This window comes from Rattus rattus, chromosome 1, assembly GCF_011064425.1.
Source record: "Rattus rattus isolate New Zealand chromosome 1, Rrattus_CSIRO_v1, whole genome shotgun sequence".
NCBI classification, from domain to species: Eukaryota; Metazoa; Chordata; class Mammalia; order Rodentia; family Muridae; genus Rattus; species Rattus rattus.
Genome location: NC_046154.1, coordinates 229,751,270 through 229,777,081, shown reverse-complemented (window position 1 = coordinate 229,777,081; position 25,812 = coordinate 229,751,270). Strand labels below are relative to the sequence as shown.

Here is a 25,812-nt window from a genome sequence, read left to right as displayed (position 1 = left end):
AGAAACTGTAAACATTTTAATCAAAGGCAAAGCTTATCATGTAAATATTTTGTTATTCTGGATCTGTTGTATATATCCTTTTTCATGAACTGATAGCTTTCAGAGTGTTTGATTCAAGTCAGTAACACTGCACATCTTTAAAAGCTGCAGGACTCCTAATTCCTTGGATATTCTTGTACAACTAGCACAGACACCGCTATGAACTGACTCTGAGAAGCAAGTCATGACAAATTAAATGAAAACAAATGTGACTAACTTTAGCATGTCACTATATGCTTTTTCAAAAGTCGTGTGCTCAGTATTTGTCTTAGATCCAGACACTGTGGCCTACGTGACAAAATCATTCTTATTTAATCGCAAGAAGCTGGACTCAGATGGCAAGTCAGATATAGAAAGTACTCAGGTCTCTGACTCTCGGAGCAACGTGCATTACATTAAGTGGCACGTGCCTATGTCCACAGTGAAAACTGGGCGGTGAGAGACACATACAACGTATCACAGCCAGTTATATTTACATCTGTGATTCCAGCACTCAAACGGAGACAGGAACCTGTCTTAAAACCAACCAGGATTGATTAGATGGCTCGGAGGGGAGACACACTTCCCACCCAGCCCACTGAGCTCCGGCCTCATAGTCTTTCATTCTGGCTTTTCCTTGAAACAAGGCTTCTCTGTGTAGCCCTGGCCATCCTGGAACTCATTCTGTAGGTGAAGCTGGTCTTGAACTCAGAGACCCACTTGCCTCTACCTCCCTAGTGCTGCTATTAAGGGTGTTTACTTTCTCGGGACTTACATGGTGGAAGCAGAGTAGTGACCCCCCACAAGTTATGATCTAAACACACACATACATACAAACACACACACACACACACACATACACACACACACACACACACTTCCATCCATGCACACTAAATAATAGACAGTAAACAAGTAAAATTATAAAATGAAATCTAACGGATGTATACGTACCTATTGCAAACAACTCTACGCCAGCCTCACGGAGGTTTCTAGAAGGTGGGATAATATCATCCTGGGACTTTCCATCTGTGATTAAAATGCCAATCTTGGAAACGCCACTCCTCGATCCTGCTTCTGGCTTAAAGCTATTCTCAAAAATAAAGTTCAAAGCAAGACCTGGGAGAAATAAACACAAACGAAACAGCCCTAATTAAAGTCTTCTAGTTTGGAAAGGGTATCACTGTATCCCCATGATGAGTAGAGCTAAAAGGGTTTTTATGAGATGTGAGCTTTCATTTTCACAACAACCTGATGAAAAAGCCAAACCCACTAGAATAGAGGTAATAAAAAAGAACCTGCTATTGCATCGGGGCCTACAACACAGAGTCTTCCTTGGACTTCTCCTCAGAGAATGCAAAACATGCCAATAACAGCAGAGTTACTGCAGAATAATACATTGCATTCATCTTAATCATAGCTACATTTCTCTTGGATGAATCTTTAATAAACATTCTTGCCTCTAAAACTATTTAAGAAATCTTTTATTCTTTATTTTTCTCTTTTTCTCCTTTTAAAATATACAAAACATCAGGCATCTTTATTGCAAGAAATCCTTTAGAGCACCAAATTGCTGTCCAAACGTTTACTGAACCCTTGTTGAGTGTCAAGCGTTAGGTTGGATGATGAGACTCCCCATCTTTCTCTCTCATTGATCGTATTTGTTCACTTGCTTCATTATGAGGCCAAGAAAAGGATTGACTCTAGAGCTTCACTCAGGCCTCATGGAGCTAACCACTGGTCTGCAGACCTGACTGAGTTCCAAAGTCAAGCTACTGCGTTTTGATACAGTGTTTACCAGGGAAGAAATGGAAAACCATGCAATATTGGTTCTGTGTTTAATAACTTTCCATAGCTGTTAACAATTTCACTAAAGTATGCTTCAGATTGGCAAGGCAATTAATTATCAAGAGGCCAACAGTTTATTTAGAAGTCCATAAACAGATCTTCATGGCTAAAACTGAGCCTCCAAGCCATGAAAGGCAACAGCTGTCCTAAGGCTAAAAACTGTTCAAATAATGCTGGAGACATAGTTCCTTGGAAGAACCCTTACCTAGCTTGAGAGGCTTTGGGTTCAATCCCCAACACAGAAAGGAAGGTAGGGGAGAAGGAGGAAGAGGAGGAGAAGGGTAAGGAGGATGAGAGAGGAAGAGGTGGGCACAGGAGGGAGAAGGAGGAGGGGGAGGAGGAGGACAGGGAGAGGGAGAAGAGAATGAGAAAGAGAAAAAGGAGGAGGAGGGGAAGGGGAGGAGGGAGAGGGGGAGGAAGTGGAGGAGGAGGAGAAGGAAGAAGAAGGAGGAGGAGGAAGAAGAGGAGGAGGAAAAGGATGAAAAGGAGGAGGAGGAGGAGGAGGGGAAGGAGGAGGGGGAGAGGAGGAAGAGAAGGAGGGAGAGGAAGAGGAGAAGAGGAGGAGGAGGAGGAAGAAGAGGAGAAGAAGGAAGAAGAGGAGAAGGAGGAAGAGGATGAGGAGGAAGAGGAAGAAGAGGAGAAGAAGGAGGAGGGAGAGGAGGAGGAGGAGAAATACAGAGTTTGGTGCCTGACACTAATTTGGGGGAAATTCTCAGCCATTATCATTTCAAGTATTATGTCTTCCTCTGTCTCCCTTTCCCTTCTCTTCTAGTTATCTCTCTTATTACCACATGTGTCTGTCTAGCTATTCGGCAGTCCTTGGATTTCTGGTGTTGGTGCCCCCCCCACCCCACCGCACCCCCGCTTTCTGTTTGGAACTCATCAAGCTTAGAGATTCTCCATGAGTCCCAGCGAATCCACCAAATACGCTCCTCATTGTTTTATAGTGGGTGTTTACTGGGGTTTGTTCCCTCCTACAGCTAGTATTTCCTTTGGATCTTTTAATTGTATTTCCATCTTTCTCCTTGCATTGCTCTGTTGCTATTGCATATTGGTCTACTTTGTTCACTAAACTAATTAGTGCACTAAAAAATAAAATGCTAGAAAATCAGCCACATTAACACAAACCACTTACGTTCATGACACAGATAACTTTAATGTAAATACTGCTATAGTAATCGGGTATCAAAAATACTAGTGGATCAAAAATCTTCAAATATTTCCATGATAATTAGTCACCAAGGCTTCAGGTAAGGGTAATGAAAAGTCATTAATTAAAAATGAGACATTGAAGGGGTTGGGGATTTAGCTCAGTGGTAGAGCTCTTGCCTAGGAAGCGCAAGGCCCTGGGTTCGGTCCCCAGCTCCGAAAAAAAGAACCAAAAAAAAAAAAGAGACATTGAATGGGATGTTGTCCGCTCCTGGGAGAAAGGTGCATAAATAATCTGCCATGCGTCTGAGGTGTTTCTGGTCGCACTGGCCCACATTACGTCACCCAGCACATCATAGCAACCTAACTTCTGGACGCGTAGCACATGCACAGTACCGTGTGCACCATCAAGCCACACAAGGCCAATGAGCACTGCCTGCAACCCCCGGGTTCAGACTCAAGACTATTGTGTGCTATGAACTGCAGCATTCGTACTGAACATAGCGAGTTGACTGCTTGTATAGAAAATGTAGCTAACGGTGGAAAACAGTGAGTTTTAATGTTTTTCTATCATCACTCCTCAGAATCTAAGTATAAAGTCAGTATGCTTTTCGATTGGATTGGATTGGATTGGATTGGACTGGATTGGATTGGATTGGATTGGATTGGATTGGATTGGATTGGATTGGATTGGATTGGATTGGATTTGGTTGGTTTGGGTTGGGCTGGGTTAGTTTGGGTTGGGTTGGATTGGATTGGATCTTAATGCTGTTTGATAAAATGACCATCTAAGATTTTTTTTAATGTTACACAGTGAGAGAGAGAGAGAGAGAGAGAGAGAGAGAGAGAGAGAGAGAGAGAGAAGAAAATACTATGTCATCTCTTTAAAAGTAGCAAAAAAAAAAAAAAAAAGAATACAAATGCTCTTTGGCAAGATAAGGATGTGCGCTGAAGAAAACATACCTGTTAGGGTATTTCCTCCTTTGTATGGAAGGCTTCGGACAGCATCAATCACTTCATCTTTCGTGTTAAAGGCATTCAGGTGCCACTCTATTCTGGGGTCCCCACTGTACTGTGCCAAGCCTGGAAAAGAAGGAAGAGAAAGCACTCTGATAAGTTATGTGCTACTCAGGATCTCATGACTGCTCAAGAAGGCAGGCTGAGTAAGGGCCTCCTCTGTCTAACATTTTTTTCCTTTTCCTGGCTGTGTGCTTTCAAAGAGAAGTCCTGGCATCAGCTAATGAACTCTAGTTGGATGTATCTGGAAGTGCATGGGGGCTTTACGTATTTTCTAGTTATTTAAAAGCTAACAAATAATAAGGTACTTGGCATTTAAAAGAAAAAAGGTCAGTCATATGCAGATAAAATTCTAAATTTATTTGTTGTCTTCTCAAAGGAATGATAGTCCTTAGTGACTACTTAAAAGTTATAACTATAAAACTTTTATAGAAAATATATTATCATGTTGCTCAGAATATGACACAAAGATTTACAGAAGTTTTTCCTCTTTTTATCTTAACTAGAATTACCTTGACAAAGATACGTTGCCAAAATATTATTTCCAGCTTTTAATTCAACATTTCCCTGGACTTGGGTGTTTCTTTTAAATACAGATGGCAGTGTGATAAATTCTTATGACAGCTTGTTCTAAAGCTTTATTTATTATTATCAATAGTAAAGAGAAGAAAGAGTTTCCAAAGAATTAACATATTCAATAGTCAAATGAATGATAACATCAATTGGAAAATTTAATGGGGATAATAAAAAATTGTTAAGAATAGATATTTACTGATCTGAACATCTGCTTTCAGGAACACCAGTGTAGCTGACCCTGTAACTTTGAAGGAAGATTTGTAAAGGGTTTCTGAATTTATTAAGAATCATCCCAGAAAATTTCAATAGCAACTAGCTTTTATGGGCCAAAGTTTTACCAATTCTTGTCTTTTCTGAGCCCACGTTGAACGCTGTGACCAGGTTTTCCAAGAAATTCCGCACCAGCCTGAAGTTGAATCTCCCAATACTCCATGATCCATCCACCAGGATGACAATGTCAGCGATGGCTGGAGTCTCGCAGAAGAATTTTATTTCTGCAAAGGGCAAACCACAAAATCATATGTGTTACTGTCAGAACTTTTAACAGTGGGAGTGAGTTTCAGTGTCGTTCAGATAACTTAGTGCTAAGAACACAATAAAGTTCCATCAAAGCTGCCATCTTTCTTTTTATAACTCTTCCCTTAAATGCATTCTTCCAAGGAAAAACTTGTAGTAATGGTTGGCAGCAGAATTGAGGGTTCTGGAAACAGTTAGCAAAGTGTTGTCAGGTTCAGGCCAACCTGGCAACTCACCCTGCCGTATGCTTTAGAAAGTGGTGTCTGTACAACATCTTCCAGCCTTGCGCTTCAGCCTGAAGGAAATTCTTTCCAGGAAAGGTCTCAACAGTGTCATTGAGGGTCCTCTTCCTGGGATGGGCTGATGGCTAGAAAGTGCAAAGGCTACCCTGCTGCCTTGGTAAGCCAAGTCAGATAAGCCTAGGCTAGGTAGTTAGCCTAAAAATGGTACAGAGGCTTTGATTAAGTAAGATGTTAATCTGGAAAAAAGAAAATCAAGGAAGGCTCAGGGCTCGCCCAAGTCTATTTCATGTGCTGCTGCTCTTCATATTGTTTCTATGTGACAATAGATTTGTCCCTACAGGTCAGCTAAGAAACTGGTGTTTTCAATAGTTCAGTGAGTATTTCACATAATGATCCATAAAGGACAGCAAGCTGTTGGCATGGCACACCCAGGATCTCACCATCATGGTTGGTGCCTACCCACTGTGGGGATGCTGGGGAAAGGGATATGGAACCTGTCTTCATAAAACATCTGTGCACAACACGTGTGTGTGTGTGTGTGTGTGTGTGTGTGTGTGTGTGTGTGTGTGTGTATACACACATGCTTTTACTTTTTTTCAAGACCAGATAAATCCCTACTTGGTTTAATGTCTTAACATTAAAATGATAACATAACAATATTTAAAATATAATTTGTATACTGAAAACCAATATGCTGAAAATCACTATCAAAGAACTGAGTCATCAAGCAGGACATGCTCACTGGTATAAGAGTGGCAAGACTACCGGGTGGGTATCCCAACTGCTGTATAGATTGAATTCAAGGTCTACTGCACAGGAAGTAATTCAGACCTAGTACTGTTAGTATCATTAAAACCCATGGTAAAGGAAGTCATTAGCCGATAGAATGAATCTATCGGTGTTGCCTTGCTAAATAGACTCGTTGTCCAACTGTCTTGGAAATATTCGTGTTTATGCTGATAGATTTGTGTGACTCTCAGGTCGGAGAAGCTACTTATGGCGGCGGGAGTAGCTAATGCAGAAACTCCTAACTGTTCAAACTGCTGAGAAGAAACAACTGTGAGTGCTCACCACAGACAGAATAATTCTATCAACCTCCCTCTCCAAGGCACACAGAAGATCATGGAAGAGAGGGCGGGAGAATGTAAGATCCAAAAGATGGGTGCGTACACTATGAAATGCTGTCGTCTGGAAATGGCGCAGCAGTTACACACACAAACTAAGAGCAGTTTTGGCTGCCTGCACAAAATCAAACATGTCAAAGTTCCCACACGGAGTGCGGAGGGGTTCCTGACACCCATCGCCGGCAGTCAGTCTCCAGCTCCTGAGGAAGGCGGAGCCACTTTTCTTTGAATGGGTGGCCTTTGGTAGGTCGTCCATACCCTAGTGGGTGATGCTACACCCATGTGCTTGTGGGCATCACTAATTGGTCCAATGGGTTATACCAAAAAAATAAATGAATTGGGGACAGAGATGTATCAGGAAGGGTGAAAGCTGGAGGCAGGGGTAGGTGGCCATGGCCATGAGCCATCCTAGATGAGTATGAAATTTTGAAAAACTGAAAAAACAAAATGCTTTTATCATTTAAGGAAAGATGGCTGAACTAGTGTGGCTGGCAAAAGAGACAGGCAGTTTAACAAATTTGCCGTTGCATCCATCACACCACATTTGCTTAAAGGAGCTTGATTTTCTTTTCCAGACATGAATATGCATGGAAGACCCAGATCTTTTTACCAGATGAGGGAAAATGTATTTGCCAATGGACTACTCCAGTCTCCATTATGGAAGCTCAATAGTAAAACTCAATCCAGAAGTGTTATTTACATTCTTGGCCCTAAATTCCCCTTATTTAATAGAAGATACCAGCTTTGCATTTGAGACGCAGCCCTATTGTAACTTAAGTCTAAAGCAGATAGTGCCACAGTTTGTGGAAGAGAAATTCCTTAGGTTTTGAACATAATCTGGACAAATAGTTATCTTACTATGCTTCAAGAACCCAGTCTTATTAGTTTTTAGATGAGGAATGCCTACTCACAAATGGTGTTGCTTTGTTTCTTTCACAAACATCTACAAACATTAAATAATTGGGAAAATGTCCAATTTTTTTTTAGAATTTTCCTTTTGCTTCCACTTGGTTTTGTTTTTTGGGTTTTTTGTTTGTTTGTTTGTTGTTGTTTTGGTTTGGTTTTTTGTTTGTTTGGGTTTTCTTGTTTTATTTTGTTTTGTTTGCTTCCTGCTTTTGCAGTGCTAGCACTGAGCCCAGGGCCACACTTGTCTGAGGCAAGCACTCTCCCACTGAGCTGCTATCTTCCCAGGCTTAGAAAAGACCACAGAGTAGAAATCCCTTCTGTTTATTCAGAAGAGTGAAGAAGTTTTGTTTACTATTTTTGAATGATTTCCAATAAAAATATCCTCATTATTAAGCTCACTCATAAATTAAATAAGTTTTGACTAAGTCATTGCATAATATAAAATTGAGTTTAAGTTCAAATATTGATAACTTTAACGACACTAAAGTTTGAGAAGTTGTTCACATTAACAAAACACCTTAAGGAAAAATTAAAATCCACGCTAAAGATCCCTAACCCATATTACTGGAAAGTCTGAGGTGAGAGGACCCCTGGGATTTAGGGCTATATGGAGAGACTGCCACAAACAAACTGAATAATAAGAAGAGTGATAAATTACAAACGGGGAGAAACATCACAGCAGGGAAAACTGGGAAGCATGACCTTCAAGAGTAAAGAACCATGGGCAGATGCTCAAAAGGACAAGAAATAATGGCCAACAAGTGAACAAATAAAAACTTAATTATTTTAGTGGCAAAAATAAGATCATCATGAAACATAATGGCAGAAAGTAATAGAAGTAAGTGTGGACACTTACGATCGCCCTCAAGATGAAAAATTCCTCAGCATATATTTACCAAACCGTGCATGGAGACACTTGTTAAAGCTGGAAAACAGTGAAGGAAAGCTACTGTGTGCCCAAGGTGGGTGACTCAACAGTAACGATATCAATTGTTCCGAAATCGATCTGCAAATTTTATCCCCAATAAAATTCAGTTAACACACGGTCTGGTTGGCTGCTGTCGCTGTGGTAAGTCACTGGCCAGAACCAACTGGTTTTACAGGTCTGAGCTGTGTAAGAAGGACGAGGCCGGGCAGGCACGTTCATTTCAGAGGCCAGGGAAGAGTCAGCACCTGATACAACTCAGAACTAGACTGACCCACTGACCCACATCCTGCAAGGAAACCCTGGCTCTGCTTTCTGCCTTTTATTTCCTCCCTACCACACCATCATATTGTGAATCCATCAAGGAATTTACCTATGGATTCAGTCAGATCCCTCTCCTTGTCTAATTGCCTCTAAAATCACCATCATGGACACAGGCATTAGAGTGCTTTATAAAGCTTCTTGGGTGCTTCCCAATCCAATCAGGTAGATAATTAAGTCATCACCACAGCATCCTTGATGGATGATCTAGCACAGCACTCCCCAGTATTCTCTTCCTGGTCTTAGTTCTTCCTGGAATGTCTTACTTCTTAGAAAAGCACTGTGCAGAATTGAGTAGTAATTGCCTTATGTCCACCATCTTTTATGTCATTAACTGTGACTGAGCTATGACTGCCTACGCACTTGAGCAATCACTAATCTATATGTGTCTGTGGAAATGTTTCTTCTTGATGAGACAGTAACGCAGATTGTTCTGTCTTCTGAGTGTAGGGCTCTGTAATCAACTGAATAGAGCTAAGGACAAACTAGGAGAGAACTTCTGCCAGCTCCCTAGACCCTCTGGGACAGCAGTTTTTCTTGCCTTGAGCTTGCTGGGTTTCAATCTGGAATTGACACCGTCAGCTCCAGCCTTCAGAGTCAAATGAAAACTACACTGTTCTTGTCTCCTGAGTCTCCTGCTGGCCGGCTGCCTCCATGATTTTGTATGCCTGCTCTTTATAAACCTCCTTCTTTACAAATGTCTTTTTAATTAAATATCGATCCTATACAACAAGTGTTCTTCCTCCCTCACAGAAAAGAGATTGGGTAACTAGAGAGGGTAGGAACTCTGACCACTCCCCACAAACTGAGAAAACGGAAAGTCTGAATTCAAAGGTAAAGCTGACTACAAAGCCTGGATAACTTAGCCAAAATTCACTTCAAATACTATTACAAAAGAAAAGAGGGAAGAAAGGGAGAGGCGAGGGAGAGGGAGACAAATAGAGATAGACAAAAGGAGGGAAGGAAAATTGTCGAGCTGCATAAAATCAAATCCATAGGCATTTGTCCTACAGTCGACCCGCAGTGCATAACACCACAACAACTCGCAGGAATGTAGAGTCTGGTCAGGCCCCACAGCCTAGAGAACATTTCAGCCGCCACTCAGAGTCCTGAATCATAACAATAACTGACAGCCCTATAAACAGCACAGTCATCACGTTCTCCTCACTCTGGGGGCCTGGGAGAAGACAGCTGCTTCCATATTTAAAGGGCTATCACCTTAGAAGAGGGATTAGGAGTTTCTATATGCCCACATGACTGTACGGGTGACAGATATCAACTAAATAACAGGCAGGATGTCTGCTTTGGGGAGCAGCAATGTCTCTGTTAACTAAAACAGATGAGCTAAGCACGGTGATGCATAGCTGTAACCACAGAACTTAAGAGAGCGAGGCAGGGGGATTCTCATCAGTTGAAGGCCAACTTGGGCTACATAGTAACCCAGACCCAAAAGGACATGTATGGTATATACACATTTATAAGTCGATATTAGCTATAAAGTACATGATAACCATGCTATAACCAACAGACCTGAAGAAGCCAATTAACAAGGAGGGCCCAAGGGAAGATGCTTGAATCTCTCTCAGAAGGGGAATCAAAGAAGATATCAGAGGTTGATGAGAGGAGGGAATTGGATGGAAGAGGGACTAGAGAGGGGAACAGTGGGAGGATCATATTTGGGAGAACAAGGGAGAGAGAAGGAAGATTGGTGGTGGGGAGTAGGCAGTCCTTAGGATGTGTCAGAGACCTGGGGATGGGGGGAGGCCCAGAAAGTCTATGAGGGCCACTCTGGCTGAAATTCCTAGCAGTAGGGCATATGGATTCTGAAGAGACTACTTCCTGTAGCCAGGCAGGATTCCCAGTGAAGGGATAAGGACAGCAATCCACCCATATAACCTTCAACCCAAAATGTGTCTTGTCTACAAGATGTGCAAATACGAAGACAGAGCAGAGACTGAGAGAATGGCCCACCAATGACTGCCACAAACTGAGACTCCATGGGCAAGAAGCAATCCCTGACGCTATTAATGATCTTCTATTATGCTTGCAGACAGGCGGGAACTTAGCATAACTGTCCTCTGAGAGGTTTCACCCAGCAACCCATGGAAAAAAATGCAGGGGCTCACACCCAAACATTAGATAGAGCTCAGGGAGTCTTATGGAAGGAAGAGTTGGAAGAAAGACTGAGGAACCCAAAGAGGACAGGGACTCTATAGGAAGACCAACAGACTCAACTAACCTGGACCCTTGCGGGTTCCCAGAGACTGAATCACCAACCAAAGAGTGAACAGGGCTGGAGCTAGGCCCCCTGAGCATATGTAACAGATCAACAGCTTGGTCTTCATATGCTTTCCCCAGCAACTGGAGCAGGAACTGTCCCTGAGCCTGAGCCTGCCTACAGATCCCATGCCACTAAATGGACCTCTTTGCCTGGCCTCAGTAGGAGAGGATGCATCTAATCCTGTAGCAACTTGATGTGCAGGATGTGTATGGGGTGTGTGTGTGTGTGTGTGTGTGTGTGTGTGTGTGTGTGTGTGTGTGTGTGTGTGAGAGAAAGAGAGAGGAGGAGGGGAGGAGGAGAGGAGAGAGAGAGAGAGAGAGAGAGAGAGAGAGAGAGAGAGAGAGACCCAGAAGCGGGCTTCTCCTCCTCAAAAGAGAAGGGGAAGATGTAATGGGAGAAGGATTTCATGAGGGGGTACCAGGAGGAGAGGAAGGCCTGATATTGGTTGTGAAGTGAATACATAAATAACTTTTTAAAAAATCAATTTTTTTTGCAAAAAATGAGATGGAAAAAAGATGGAAGGCTGAGAGTCCTCAAATACCTTCTCTATGGCCTAACTACCTGGCTCTCCAATAATTTCCAAAACTAAATCCTAAAAGTACTGCTCCCTCCCCAACCAAGACTGAGCTAAACTATTCATTATGCTTTGCAAAGCTTAGCTGATCTCTACCACTCTTGACTTGTCTGTATTTATTCCTCACTTCATGCCAATACAGTCACTCTTTCCCCAACGCCTCTACTTTTCATACACACACACACACACACACACACACACAGAGAGAGAGAGAGAGAGAGAGAGAGAGAGAGAGATTATCTACTCTCTCAAAAGTGAACTTACCACAACCAAGATATCTAAAATAAATTGGTTTAAGAAAACACAGTACTCCCTAACATCATTTATACGAAATCAGCTTTAAATTTTTGTTTGTACACTTGCCCAGTTATGTCCCAGTTTTCTCAACAGTGACTCTAGAAAGGTTATTTTTGTCTTATCAGCTCTGTTTCTGTTGTGGATTTGGTCTAATGCTGCATGTATTACATTAATTTGGTCCCAAAACTGCACGAGAATCTGCACCTCCACATGTAAGACACCAAGGGACCCTGCCCCTAGTTGGTTTTTGATTGGTAAATAAAGTTGACAATGGCCAATGGGCAGGGAGACAGAGGCAGGACTAGGATGGGCTGGAGAGATGGCTCAGTGGTTAAGAGAACTGACTGCTCTTCCAGAGCTCCTGAGTTCAAATCTCAGCGAACACATGGTAGCTCACAACCATCTGTAATAAGATGTGATGCCTTCTTCTGGAGTGTCTGAAGACAGCTACAGTGTACTTATATATAATAAATAAATAAATCTTTAAAAAAAAATTGGGCAAGGGAGCAGGAAGAGAGAGGAGAGCCGCTATGCCAGGAAAAGAGTAGAAGCCATACTTGAGAACAAAGCCGTCATGTAGATGCTAGGGAACTCAGCCCAAGAGGGCTGCAGGTCTGGGTCCAGAGCAGCCATGATGGAATATAGGTTTTAGTAAGTAATAACTCAGGAATATCAGAGGGGAGTGTGCTAGCCACATGCAAGTTTGGAGGTGGCCCAACCATTGAGCTGTTTAAGACATATTAAAATAAGGCTCTGTGTGTGTGTGTGTGTGTGTGTGTGTTTGTGTCTGTGTGTGTGTCTGTGTGTCTGTGTGTCTGTGTGTTTGTGTACAATCTATAACTCCTGGCACAGATGGGGAGAGGAAACAGAATATTTTTTCTTTCTGCTGTATTTAAAGACCTTTGAATAAACATGACCTCTCTCAGTCTTCTCCCAGATTCAGAACCGCCTTCCTTAAGTCCACAAGTCAAACCTATCCACAGATCATTCTAGAAAAGCCATGAGACACTAGTACACAGCTACAGATCCAGCCAGCCATGCAGTGAAAGTACTTTAAAGATTGTATCTGTAATGACCATGTACACCTTTCTCCTTGTTCCTCGATATACAGTATAAGATCTATTTCTATTACATTACTCTGTTAGGTATTGTGAATAATACAGGGATGATCTGAAGCACAAGAGAGGATAAGTGTACTATATACTCATGTCGAGATAACCTTTAAAATGTATTTATTTAAGGGACTTTAGAATGCTCAGGTCTGGGTATTTGTAAGGGCTCTTAGAGCCTGTCTTCATGGATATTGAGGCATGGCTGTATTTTCTTTTTAAAATACACACACACACACACACACACACACACACACACACACACACACACACAGGAATAGAAACACAATTTCCTTAAGAGCCTAATATAAACCGGACATGATAGCATTAACTACCCTCCATAGCCCTACATGCTAATAGTGAGTACTGTGCTCATTTGTAAATCGAAGTTGGTTTAGAGGGTTAATCTGTCCATGACTGTGCAACTAGACAGAGAGCAGAGGAGGATAGTATTTGACCCCAAACCTTGCATGCTGTCTAAGCCATGCTGACACAACAAGGAAGACAACGAGAAGGAAAATAATAAATTTTGAGAAGAAAACTGCCCATGCAATAACGCTCCTGTTTATCCTCCCAGATTCAGCCTGGGAAGTTGCTCTTCTTCTGATGTCTTGCTGGGTCTGGTCTCTCAGACTCCAGGAAGTGCACAAAGCATTTATTGCCTTGAGCTTGACTCACTAGTTTTGCAGTGACTGTATGTTTCAACAACACATTAGGGAAAGCACAGAGCACTAACCAGGGGCAAAAAGAGGCAGAAATGAGAGAGAGCCTTTCTGCTGCACATTTGTTGCAACAGGTCAGGGTCTCCCAACCTTGTAAAGTTATCCTCCCATAAGAAGACCTTCTAGACATGTTTTTTTGCCTGGTTACCTCCTCATGAAATGCTGATGCCACGTACTGTATAACTGTTTATATGTTTATGTATGCCTAAGCTATGAACATAAACGGAGTAAAAAACTTTTCAGCCTCTGCCCCAAGAACCAGTTTTGCCCCTTTGAATATTGCCTTGCTCCCACAGAAGGAAGATGTGTGTGTTAAACCACTGTTTCCCAAAGAAAACTTCACTGTCCTAAAGCCAAGAGCATCTAAGGCAAAGCAGATCTAAATGGGCAAGTAACACATTTTACAAGGTTTTCTGTTTGTTTTTTTATCTTCAATTCTTTCATGGGGTGACTGTTACAATCTGTATGAGGAATGTCCCCCAAAGGCTGGTTATCTCTGACTTCTTGGTCCCCAGCTAGCAATGCTGCTTTGAGAGTTGCTAGAGCTCTAGAAGGCAGAGATGCATAGGAGGAAGTGAGTCGAGGCGATGCTGAAGGCCTATAGCTTGATCGCACCTCCTATCCTGTCTGTTCCCAGATCCAGTGTGATGTGAGGAATCAGCTACCACACATTCCACTGCTATGAAGTTGTGTGCCTGTCATGCCATCCCCACCGTGATAGACTGTATCTCCTCAGATCATAAGTAAAATCAATAAAGCCCTTCTCCCTTAAGATTATTCTTGTCGAATATTCAGTCACAGCAAGAAAAAATAGCTAATATACTAAAAAAAAGAAATTTACTTTGAGACAACACGTCTTAGAAAAAGCCAGAAAATACAACTAGAAGAGTGCTTGTCTAGTGTGTATGAGTCCCTGGGTGTAATCCTCAGTAATGCAAGGAAGAAGAAGGAAGGAAGGAAGGAAGGAAGGAAGGAAGGAAGGAAGGAAGGAAGGAAGGAAGGAAGGGAAGAAGGAAGGAAGGATGAATGCACAATCTTGAATTTGGCATGTGTAAGCCCTGGAAAACTAGTGGGAAGGTGATAATTTTTTTAAATTAGTCTCTCATCGAGTTAAGGACCATAAAGGTGTCAAAAGTGGGGTTAAGATGTGAAAATATGCCTTGAGAGCCATCACAGGGCCTGGCTGTATCCAAACATGATTAGCTTGCATAATTCAGAGCGGGCTCCTCGTCTGGAGAAGCCAGTGGAAACCTGTGTTGCCCTGTACTGGTCTACACAAGCTCCATGAGAGTAGACATATGCCAACCGTGAACATCAGCTAATCCCCAGTAGATACCTCAGTGCCTGTCCAGTGCTGATAAATATCAAATCTTATCTATGCAGTTACTGTCAAACATAATGGATAAGCCTCTTGGCCAAGTAGAGTGGTAAACACTTACAATCCCAGCACTGGGAAGTTAGGGGAAGGAAGGTCAGGAGTTCAAGAATCAGCCTCAGCTACATGGCAAGTTTGAAACTAGCATAGAGTATATGAGACCTTCTCAAAGATAGAAAGGGGAAAGAGGGAGAGGGAGGGAGGGAGGACAGAGAAAGATAAAGACTGACCTGAGAGTATACTCTCTAGTATTTGGAGGATCTTATTTATTTTTATCATTCTGTTTGCTTATTTGTTTGTTTTAAACAAGGTGTAGCCCAGGTTATCCAGGAATTCACTAGGTAGCCTAGGCTGGCCTCGAAGCTATGAGCTGAGGTTGCAGGCTTGCACCACCATGCTCTCAGATTGGAGCATTCTAATATTAATAATAAATGCTTTAAAAGTATTCACTGTGTTCTAAGTACTTAACTTAGAGTAATTCACTCAGTCTTCACAGTTAATTGAGGAGTTCTCGTGTTTCAGGTTAAAAACCAAAGACATATGTGGGTGGGCATAGAAGAAATGGAATCTTTGGAAGATGTGTAAACGAGATTACATCCTGGACAGCTCTGACTGAAAATAACAGAACAAACCAAATGATCTCAGAAAAGAAATCAACTTAGGAAGGGGGTTTAGTATCAAAACATCGGAAAGTTTTAAACAGTCTAAAGCAAGAATCAACGATTATACTCTGAAGAGGTCAGGATGGAAAATACTGGAGTCTTCCCTGGCCATATGATTTCCTCTGAAACACTCCGAAATTGGGACTGTGGGAGAGCAGCCAAAGACTGTGTGTCAGGAATGAGCAAAGCTGGGTCCCAATAAAGCATTACTTTAAAAATAGCAGAGGATTCAGCCTAGCCCATAGACCATTGTTATTTGGAAAGAATAACAAGCCCATGTCTTTTTTTTTTTTTTTGACCCAATTGGTAAGATATAATTGCCCAACTAAACATACAAAGCCCAGTGCCATCCATCCCTTAAGAACATTTGTAACAACCTGTAAAGGTACAGCATAGAATCTTAACGTCATCCGCCATATTGTCCTGCCATGGCTTCTTCTCTCTCCCTCTCCTCTCCTCCTTTCCGTTCCAATCTCCTCCTCTTCCTTCAAACTTCTCTCCCACCCATCCTTCCTTCTCCTCCAATGACAGGCCCCCTTCTATCCTGTACCTGCCCCTCTCCTGTATTTTACAAATTCAATGGAGAGAAGGTTCTGGTGAAGTCACCTGACTTTCTGAGTATGAGACAACAAGCCCATGTCTTTTAAGGTTTTTTTTTTTTCTTTAGAAAATCAGAGCTCTATTGTATCAAGAAAAAATATAAAAACTTAAAAAGAAAAGAAAATGGGAGCTCCAGCTTCATCCCTTCTCTCTCTAGTGCAGAGAACAACAGCAAAGTTTACTCCGTGTGAAAGGGCCTGCCTGATATTTGAAGCTAAGCACGGGCAAGCCCCATTAGGGGCTGGGAAAAGAGAGACTTGATGGCCTTAACTGAAAGAAGAAAAAAAACTGGCAGAAAAGAAGAAAGAAACCTTATGCTTCTTTTCTTATCTGGCCCGTAATCTTTTCCAATCTCATTCTATATTCCTATGCAAAATGCCAACAATAACTAGAGAAAGCTGTCTGGACAGCCATGGGGAAATAACCATTCGTGTCAACATGCCAACCTGTGCTCAGCGGCAAATACCACTTTTGTTTGCAAGCTGGTTTTTAAGTCCTGAAGAAATGTGTACATTAGAGACAAGCAACTATTTCACAGCCCAGAAGCTTCAGATAGACATCCTAGCTCCTTGCATTTCAGCTCAAATTTTGAAATATGTTAATTATGACTGATTGTGTCTGAGCTATTCACAGTTTAGAGACCCAGACCAGAAGATAACAGACTGTAGAGAAAACGACAACATAGTTTGATGTGAATCATGGGACTCTTATCCTGGAAGGGGCTTATGCTAAATCTTGGGAGGGACTGTTTGTGGCTTCCACTCGAGTTCCTCCTCCTGGGAGCCCTAAAGCTGGCCTACATTGTGCTTCCAAAACTCCTAGTAGCAAGACAAAGAATAGAGAAGGTAATACTGAGCAAAAACTAGTAAGTTCTGAAGCCACATGAATCCACAGGTTTTTATCTCAAATATTCTCTGAGCATAAACAGGCAAAGAAGGTTAATCCAAATATTAACTGAGAACTTTTAAAAATATCACATTAAAATGCTAACAAATGTACTTTTTCAAAAAGAAGCAGAAACATGTAAGTCGGAACCTGATGGACTGGGAGTTGAGGGTGTCACTTAGTAGTGAAATACACTCCAGGCATGCTCAAGGTCCTGGGTGGGCTCGCTTCGCAGCACTGCCCCGCCCCACCCCCAACAAAGATAAAACAAAGAGAGACTGATTCTGAGGATGAGTAAAGCTGGGAGGAAGGATAGTTTTTATTGCCCTTTTTTTTAACTTTTGACTTTTGGAAGCACCTCAGTAGTCTGCAGACTCGAGTTAGCGTGACTGTATTAAAAATGGATGACAGCGCAGAGTGAGCGGTGAAGAAGAGCGTTAATCCAAGCTTTGCCTCATCCCGCGCGCAAGCGCTCTGCCACTGAGCTACATCCTGACTCCGTGTTGTGTTGTTGCTCTTTCTCACTAAGTTACCCAGGCTTGCCTTCCACTTATGCTGCAGCCGGGGCAAGTCTTGAGCTTGCAATCCTCCTGCCTCAGCTTCCAAAGTATCCGGAATTACGAACCTGTGAGATCAGGCCTGGTTCTCAATTTTTTTTTTGAACCTTCATTCCTATAGCATACACTACAATCAAATATCAAACATTAGTTAACAGACCATGTGGCTACTCTGCCTACTTTGCTACACGTACAGATGAGCAATTCTAAAATGATTTCTGTGGTTGCGCGTGTAAATAGAAGAATTTTGGCTACGAAGAGTCATGTGTCTCACCTGGAAGTTATAGACATGAAAGCATTGGGCTTAAATGGGCTGTGTGAAATTGGCGTGAGATAAAATACGAGAGGTAGCAAAGTCAGAGCAGGAGACAACAGTTGGTAGATAGAAAATGGTGCAATGCCCTGACAGCATTGTGAGGACTGCTGAGATGTGCTAAAGCTTTACTACTATAGTCTTTGTTAAGAGTCCGTGTGCATGCTAAGCCTCAATGCAGTCATACCAAAGAAACACAAAAGAAGGAGCACACTCCAGGCCAGGAGAAGAGTAAGGCAGATAGAAGGGGAAAAGAGACTATAAACAGAGGAGGGACAATATAAAAAGTAAGAATTAATACAAAGCAAAGAAATAAGCGATAAATCAAAAATGCTCAGTAATTTCAGCAGATGTAAGTGAACATGGTTACAAATCAACATAGCAATTTCGAGGTAGAATATTTAAAAGCCACTCAGCCTTTGCCCTGAGACTATAAACCTGAGGACACAAATGCAGTGACAGTTGAAAAGGCAAAAGGGGTTGCTCTGTGACTACTATGCATAATAAAGGGGGCATAACTGCATTTATTTTAGACACTTAGGCTCTGAGGCAAAACTGAACAACTGATTATATAAGGGATTGTTATAAATAACAGAAGTAAATTTTCCCTAGAAATTCTAACTCTCACTGTATATGTCACCAGCACTATGAGAACTGAAAAATTGCCAGTTTCAAATAGAAGTGGACAAACATTAGTGGGGAAAATTAAAGCACATTTTTCTCAAGGACATGTGGACTGAATCTAACCGTTGGCCATATTTAAGTAATAAAATATCTCAACGAACTTTTAAAAATATCCCTGCATACCACATTCCCTGAAGACAGTGCAATAAAGTCAGTCACTAATAACAAATGAATATGTTTAAGATCATCACATGTTTAGAATTAATGACTTAATTTAAGTAAGGCATGGATTAAGGAAGACAACCTTGTGGAAAATACAAAATATTAATGCTATACATCACATTACAGGATCCAGCATGGGCAGCACTTGGATAGTTTTTAAAATACTTAGCACAGTGGGGGAGGGGCACAAACGAGAACAACGTGGAATAGACCGTTTACCACGGACTCCAGCCAGCGGGAGGTATCCACGAGGGGAGGTCCTAAAGTGAAGAAGCAACAGATACAACAAGGAACATGACTGGATGGGCTTCCTATGTATGCTTGGTAGGTTGCAGAGACTGGATGGAAGGTCCCCCATCCATACGCTGACAGTCATTGGGAAGATGGGGAGAAAAGAGCCAAAGGCCATTTTCATAACAGATTGTATATCTCTGTTGATGGGACAGACTACTATGTATGTATTGTCAGCCACACCCATAGTGAGGTAAGCACGAAAGTATCTGACCTTCTGGTGAAGTTGATTTACTTCCGTTTCCTTTGTCCACAGCCTTGACTCTGGGCTTGGTTGGATCCTTTCTTTTCTCTAAATCTTTAACTAGAGGAAAAGGAAAGATAGGAAACATGTGATATTAATGTTTTAACTCTATACAAATATTGTGTTTAACTAAAATCCCTACAAAAAAAAAAAAAGAGTAATGACAGATATTACTACCATGGTACAAACTCCTCTCCAAATGTTAGATCGGACATTTTCTTCAAGCTTGTCCTAAGGTATGAAAAGTACTTAAGGCTTAGATCATGTGTGCACTGTGGACAAATGCATTAAATCAATTTAACACTTCAAAACAGCAGTAAAACTGACATGATCATCGCATCCGAAAACACAAAAGAATGAAAAGCCAAGATGCTAAAACTTAGCTTATAAAATCAGAAGGCACTGGCCTTAGCCTCACGTCTCTGGACCCAATGTATGAGTATGGTTCCCACTCTAGAAAGATAGCAACTGTGGACATTCTTGTTTGTAATTGCTGTATCTTCAGGAGAAGGTGGAGAACCACATAATTTTTCCTCCAAATGTTTCTCTAACATTTTCTTCACAGATGTAAACCGCCCTTATGGTGCCCGTGCTCCTGTAAACAGCCTCTCACCCATGGTCCTATAAGCAAGCCTGATGAAACCCATTGGCTTATCAGACAAAGAAGAAAAGAAAAAGGCATCATAGTGGAAGGGGTGTGGTAGGGATGAGACGGGAATCAGTGGGAGAGAGGTGGGACACTGAAAGGTATCAGAGGATGAAAATGTCAAAATGGTGCACACATATGAAAATGTCATAATGAAACCCATTATATATCATTAATCTTTAGTAATAAAAATGCCAAAAGTAGTCTTGATATTTAGATGGTAATGTTTGTCACTTCAGAAAGGCAATATTCAGAGGCTAACAATTACCCCTCCTCCTCTGGTACTCTCAGAGCCACCTGAACCATTAGCTTAATATTCTATCACACTCCATGCCTGCCTCTCCACAGAGGCCTGCCTGCATTGGTTGGCTTCTAAAGTGGTCCAAAGATTTCAAGGCCTTCACCAAATGTCATATTGTCTATACAAATGTGCTGTGAAAATGGGGGGGGGAGCCAAGGGCAAGATATTTCACTTATTTATTTCCTGCACTTGAAGGAAGTGAGCAGGTAGACGTGTTTGTAGGTCAGCTGCATGGGGGAGATGATGATCTCTCCAAACATCCTTGTTGTCTTCTCCAGAAGATGGTCCTATCGATCCTGTCCCTGGAGAACCACTCCTCGTCCTTCCCACTGGCCTTTGAGCCTTTGCTGAAAGGTTCCAAGACTTGTCATCTACTCAGGGCTTCTCACCTCATTAAAGAAATCCTGTCTCTAAAGACCTTCTTTCCTGTCTTTCTGATTCCAAGAGATTTAATTCTGGGCTACAAGTAATAATTAAAACTATAAGATATTTTAACCTTGCTAGATTCGGTAATCTAATTTTATAATCCATCTTTAGACCCCTTTCTTTGATTTCTTAATCAGCATCCTGCCTCTTCAAAATTCTTTGTTTCTCAGTTTTTGCAAAGATACAATCATATTTTTTCCTATTCCACTACCCTATCTTTTATATTCTCATCTTTGGATTCTTTTCCTCCTTCCATTCCTGAAGCATGACTTTATGCTAAAGTTGCCCAGCATCTCTAAATACTCTGACTATAATTTTATCGTCAAACCATTTAAAATCTCATCCTTTATGGACTGTTTCCAAATCTACATCTGTCACTCCACCCACACTTGGGCTGTGACCCAGGTCACTTACATTTTCTAAAATAAAATTCATCTGCCAGTTTAATACTAGGAAAATTTGGGTTAAGAAATGCTAGGGGTATGATGAGAGTAGTTTCAGATGTGGGGTTCTGCAAATCTGTTCCCGGAAGGGGAGCACTTATGTGTTACTGTTAAGATAGGCAGGCTGATTCAAGCCAATGGAACATACTTCCAAAGAGAAAAGTAGATGGCTTGGAAGCATTCCAAACAGACCACAACACCAGCAGATGTGAATTTTAAAAAAAAAAAAAAAGTCCCTATGGAGGTAGGGCCACAAGTTCATACAGAAATTATATGAATGTTGCTACTTCATGTAGGAACAAAATCAGTTAGAACCAAATTGTCATGCCAAGCGTGGTGATGCACACCTGTAATCCCAGGATTGGGAACAAAAGAACTGGAAACTCACACTTTCTAGGACAGCCTAGGCTACATAGTGGGTTCTAGGCTAGCCTTAACTACAAAGCAAAACTGTCTCAGAAGAAGGATGAGAGGAAGGAAGAAGAGGGAAAGAGAGGCAAGGAGTGTGGGCACAAGGACAGGGGTGGTAGTGAGGACTAGGACACCATAGCAAAGCCACATCACAACAATACATTCTCGTGCACAAGAATTTTAAGAGCTGCTCTCTGCTCTTAAAGTCTAAAAAAAAAGGGGGGGGGAGTGTTTATGTATCAAAACAACGAGGGTTCAAAAGGAATCCAAGTCTCACGAGTCCTTCTCATGAATACCATTTTACAGCATGTGACCATGAGAGTTTTCAAGGCAGGGAAACCAGGCTGAATTGAGCTCTATCGTATAGGGACCAAGACTATCAGAGAAATATAAAAGAGGAAAGAAGGACCTGGAAAAAGAAAAACAAAAACAAAACAAAACCCTACCTCACCCACATTGGTAACAGCTAAATCATAACAGGCATGCTTACAGTTTGTCTACAGAAAGGCTGGCAAATCCAGCGACTGCCCCACCTGAGAAAAATGGGTAGAAGCCAGTGGCTTTCAACAGCCACTGAGAAAACTTTCTGGGGCCTGGAGTAAAGTTCCCTCTGCCGCTCCGCTGGAGCGCTTCATGAAACTCAGTCGCAAAGCTTTGACTCAAGTGAGCCAAACTGTGGCTCCTCTGCGCGATTCCTGTTTTAAGAGACGTCATTTCCGGTACAACTATAGCAATTTAGGAAATGGAACGACTGGAGTAAAAACACGAGGAGAGGCGGGACTGAGTGTTCTAAAACCTAAAAAGTTCTTAACAGTGTCTGGACAATGGGGAATCTCAAACACGTCAAGTGTACCTGCGGACAGGTAGACTCCGCAAATGTCTTTGTTCAGAAGTCATAAAGAAAGGACTTTATCTCGGAAGCCCCCCCATCCATCCACTATTTTTAGCGCAGAGCCCCAGGTGGTTCTTAAAGACGTCAATACGTACTTCTGAACTGGCCCTGAGCTGGCTTGCTTTCCTTGTCTTTGTAATAGGCAATAAGTTGAACGGTGTAATTCTGCTCGGGCAGAAGGCCTTGAATAATGGCTTTTGTTGCGCCGTTCTGGAGATTCATCTGGTTGGTTTTTCCCCCTGTAAAAAAGCAGAATGATGAGCTTGATGATAAGCAGGAAGTAACTGTATTCACTGAGAACTTTTATTAACCACAGTCAAGACTGTTAAAAGGCAGACGCTAATTTTTATTTTACTTTGGTTGTAAATATTTACCATGCACAGCACACCCCGATACATATCAGATGGTAACAGCATTTGAAATACACGTACTAAGACATGTGTAATGTAATTTTCATTGTCGCGTTCTGCGCATTCTCTCTACTTTCGATAACAAATGGCTGCCCGCTTAGTCACAAAAGACTTTCATGATAGCGCTCTATCACGTTAATCATCTAAGAGAGACTGTAGAACAAGGTTAGAAAGCAGATTTTCAACATCAGGTTCGGTCTTCAAAGAAGAGGCCACCTCTTGCGTGTGCAGCGCGGCCCATGAGCTGGCTGAAAGCTATTAACCACGCTGCCGGCACTGTTGTCCTCTGCTCCCTAGTGTAAGCCGAAGCACCCTTGCACCGTAAAAAACCTAATTATCTTACAACTGGCCACCACCAGCTCAGGACGCGGAAAGAAGGAGCACTCATTGCCCGCCTACTTAAAAGTCAGTTTGATTCAATAAATTAAAATGGCAAAATTCCCATCAAATTAGACTGATACCTAAGACTTTCTTGAAAGTACTTTGGCGTTTAATACTGACTATTTACATGAAACCCCAAAGCACCTTCAGATTCTCTATCAATTTTCTGTCATTTATGGCAGCGATGAACAATCTGAAAAAACAGGAGGAAATTGATTCAACATGTCTGTCCCTCTAATGGCCCTCGGAGAGATTAAATTAATCAAATGTAGCTTGTAATAGTAAATTTTAATTACATCCCAATAAAAATAATCTAGACGTGAAATATTGCCTGCTGTTTATCCATATGGCCTGCTACTCAAGGAGGAAGCTGACTTTATCCCTTACCAGAGCCTACTTCCTTTACTGTTCGAGATGTGAAATTTTGTTTCACAAACTCCTATCCTTAAGAACTCATCAGTGGCTTAGTGGTTGAAAGCACTGGCTGCTTTTCCAGAGGACCAGAGTCCCAGTCCCAGCACCACACAGTGGCTCACACTTGGCTGTAACTCCAGTTACAGTGCACAGGGGAATCCAACGCCCTCTGCTGGAATACGTGGGCACTACATGCATGTGGTGTACGGACAACCATTTTGGACAGACACACATAGATTTAAAAAATAAAAGTTAAGTTTCAAAAAAATCTGTTACAAAATGCACAAATGTTATGTAATTTATACTTTTCTAAAAAAGTTTTTAGAAAACCCTGATTATTACAGTCTCTCTTTAGAAGACAGATGTACCATTTTGTGAAATATTTTAAGATTGCAATAATAAAAAAATGAATGCTTTAAAGTCTATCTAAGCCAGCACTTCCCAAATTTATTTGACTATTAACTCATTTGGTTGTGTAATTGCTATTGGTGCCTTGCAGAACACCATGGAACATTCTTTGGGAAAGACCGACATAAAAAAAGACCTGGACCATGACTCACAGTGCTAAAATGTCCATAAACTTTTTGCAGTTAAATGCATTTGTTACTCTTTTATTTGCTGTGTTTAATCAAGTAGATTATAATGAGCCTAAATTGACTGATTGACTTTGACCACTCTAATAAGAACAGTAGATAACATAATTATTCATTAAGAAATAATTTTACTCACAATTTTTGTCAGTGGAGGTATTTAAACAAGTTAGGCACTTAGTGTTTGAGTGCACTGTGTCAGAGGGAATTGGATAAACATGGGTGAGGTTTGGTTCACAAAGCACTTGAGTCAGTGTGATTCCTCAGCGATGTGTGTCTGGAGTGCTTAACAATTTAATATAATTAGCAATTAACCTATAGAACTTAAAACACTGACAAGACCTGACATAGGGAATTCCCCAGTTCCCTAAGGTGGCAAAGGAATAAGTCTGCAACACTTAAAATTAACGAGCAAACTAAAAGCTGGGTGCTTTATCTACCTATATTTTTTCTGAGATTTCTAAATCTAATAATGGGCAAGATTACACATTTGTGACCATGAAATCAGTTGAGAAATGGTCCTCAACAGAAAGAAGTCCAGCTTTATACGCCCTTCTTCATCACCCATTATAATTATATTACAAAAACATGTATTATGGTGCAGATCATGGCTAGTCTTCATTGTCAAGATGACCAGATACCAAAAGAGGCAGGTGGGGTACATCTCTGTATACATTTGTCCCTGTGTATCTGTAGACAATTATCTGAGCAAGAAAAAAAATCTTTAAATATGGGCGGCAGCAGCATCCCATGAGCTGGGGATCCAAGTCGCAATCAAAGGAGAAAAAAGAGAGAGAGCAGTGAAGTGGCAGCCTCCCCTTTTCTCCCTGCCCACTTCCAGGTCAACTGTGAATCAGACAATGGTCCATTGCCACACATGGCCACTGCTGTGATGGACAGAGTAACCATGGACTCAACCTCTGAAACCAGAAGCCAAAATAAATCCCTTCTCCCTTGAATGCTTATGCAGGACACTCTATCATGGCAGAAAAGTAACTGATGCACTGAAGTGATGATGTAATTATGGAGAAATTATGTACTTGTGTGTGCGGATGAGAGACAACGTGAAGTGTTCCCATGGTAACAGTCTTTAGCAATCTCTCTGTGGTAGCACTGCTGTGTGTATGTCTATTGTTCAGGTCCTTTGGTCATCACAGTCAGTACTTCACCAAACTACAATATTACAGGAATCTCTTGGGTTCTTTTTTACAGTTTATTGACTGACTGGAAGTATAGGGCTGTATCTCATATTCTGTATGTCAAATAGCTTCTGAGAAATACTATGTGCAATCTCAGAATGCTTCCATGGGGGTGGTGATAATGTTTCCTGCATTCTACACAATAAGAAAATGAGGCCCTGGGAGGCTAAATAAACTGCCTGGACTTTACTACTTATGGGTAACAGAAGTAGAATTAGAAATCAACAAATCCAGGGTTGACTCTCTGTGGCTCCATGACACTCATTCAATTCCCCTACATTCCCTTCTTGGGTTGAATTTA

At 41.6% G+C, this 25,812-nt stretch overlaps 1 protein-coding gene across 1 annotated transcript in view; it reads right to left on the bottom strand.

Moving 5' to 3' along the window:
• The window catches only part of Col14a1 (collagen type XIV alpha 1 chain), a 209,903-nt gene that overhangs the window by 146,460 nt on the left and 37,631 nt on the right, over positions 1 to 25,812 (bottom strand). The window contains exons 4-8 of the mRNA XM_032915565.1: positions 22,613 to 22,756; positions 19,369 to 19,458; positions 4,947 to 5,102; positions 3,979 to 4,098; positions 973 to 1,137 (exon numbers count right to left, since the gene is read on the bottom strand). Coding sequence (XP_032771456.1) covers positions 973 to 1,137; positions 3,979 to 4,098; positions 4,947 to 5,102; positions 19,369 to 19,458; positions 22,613 to 22,756 — 675 coding nt within the window. The remainder of the gene's footprint in view (positions 1 to 972; positions 1,138 to 3,978; positions 4,099 to 4,946; positions 5,103 to 19,368; positions 19,459 to 22,612; positions 22,757 to 25,812) is intronic.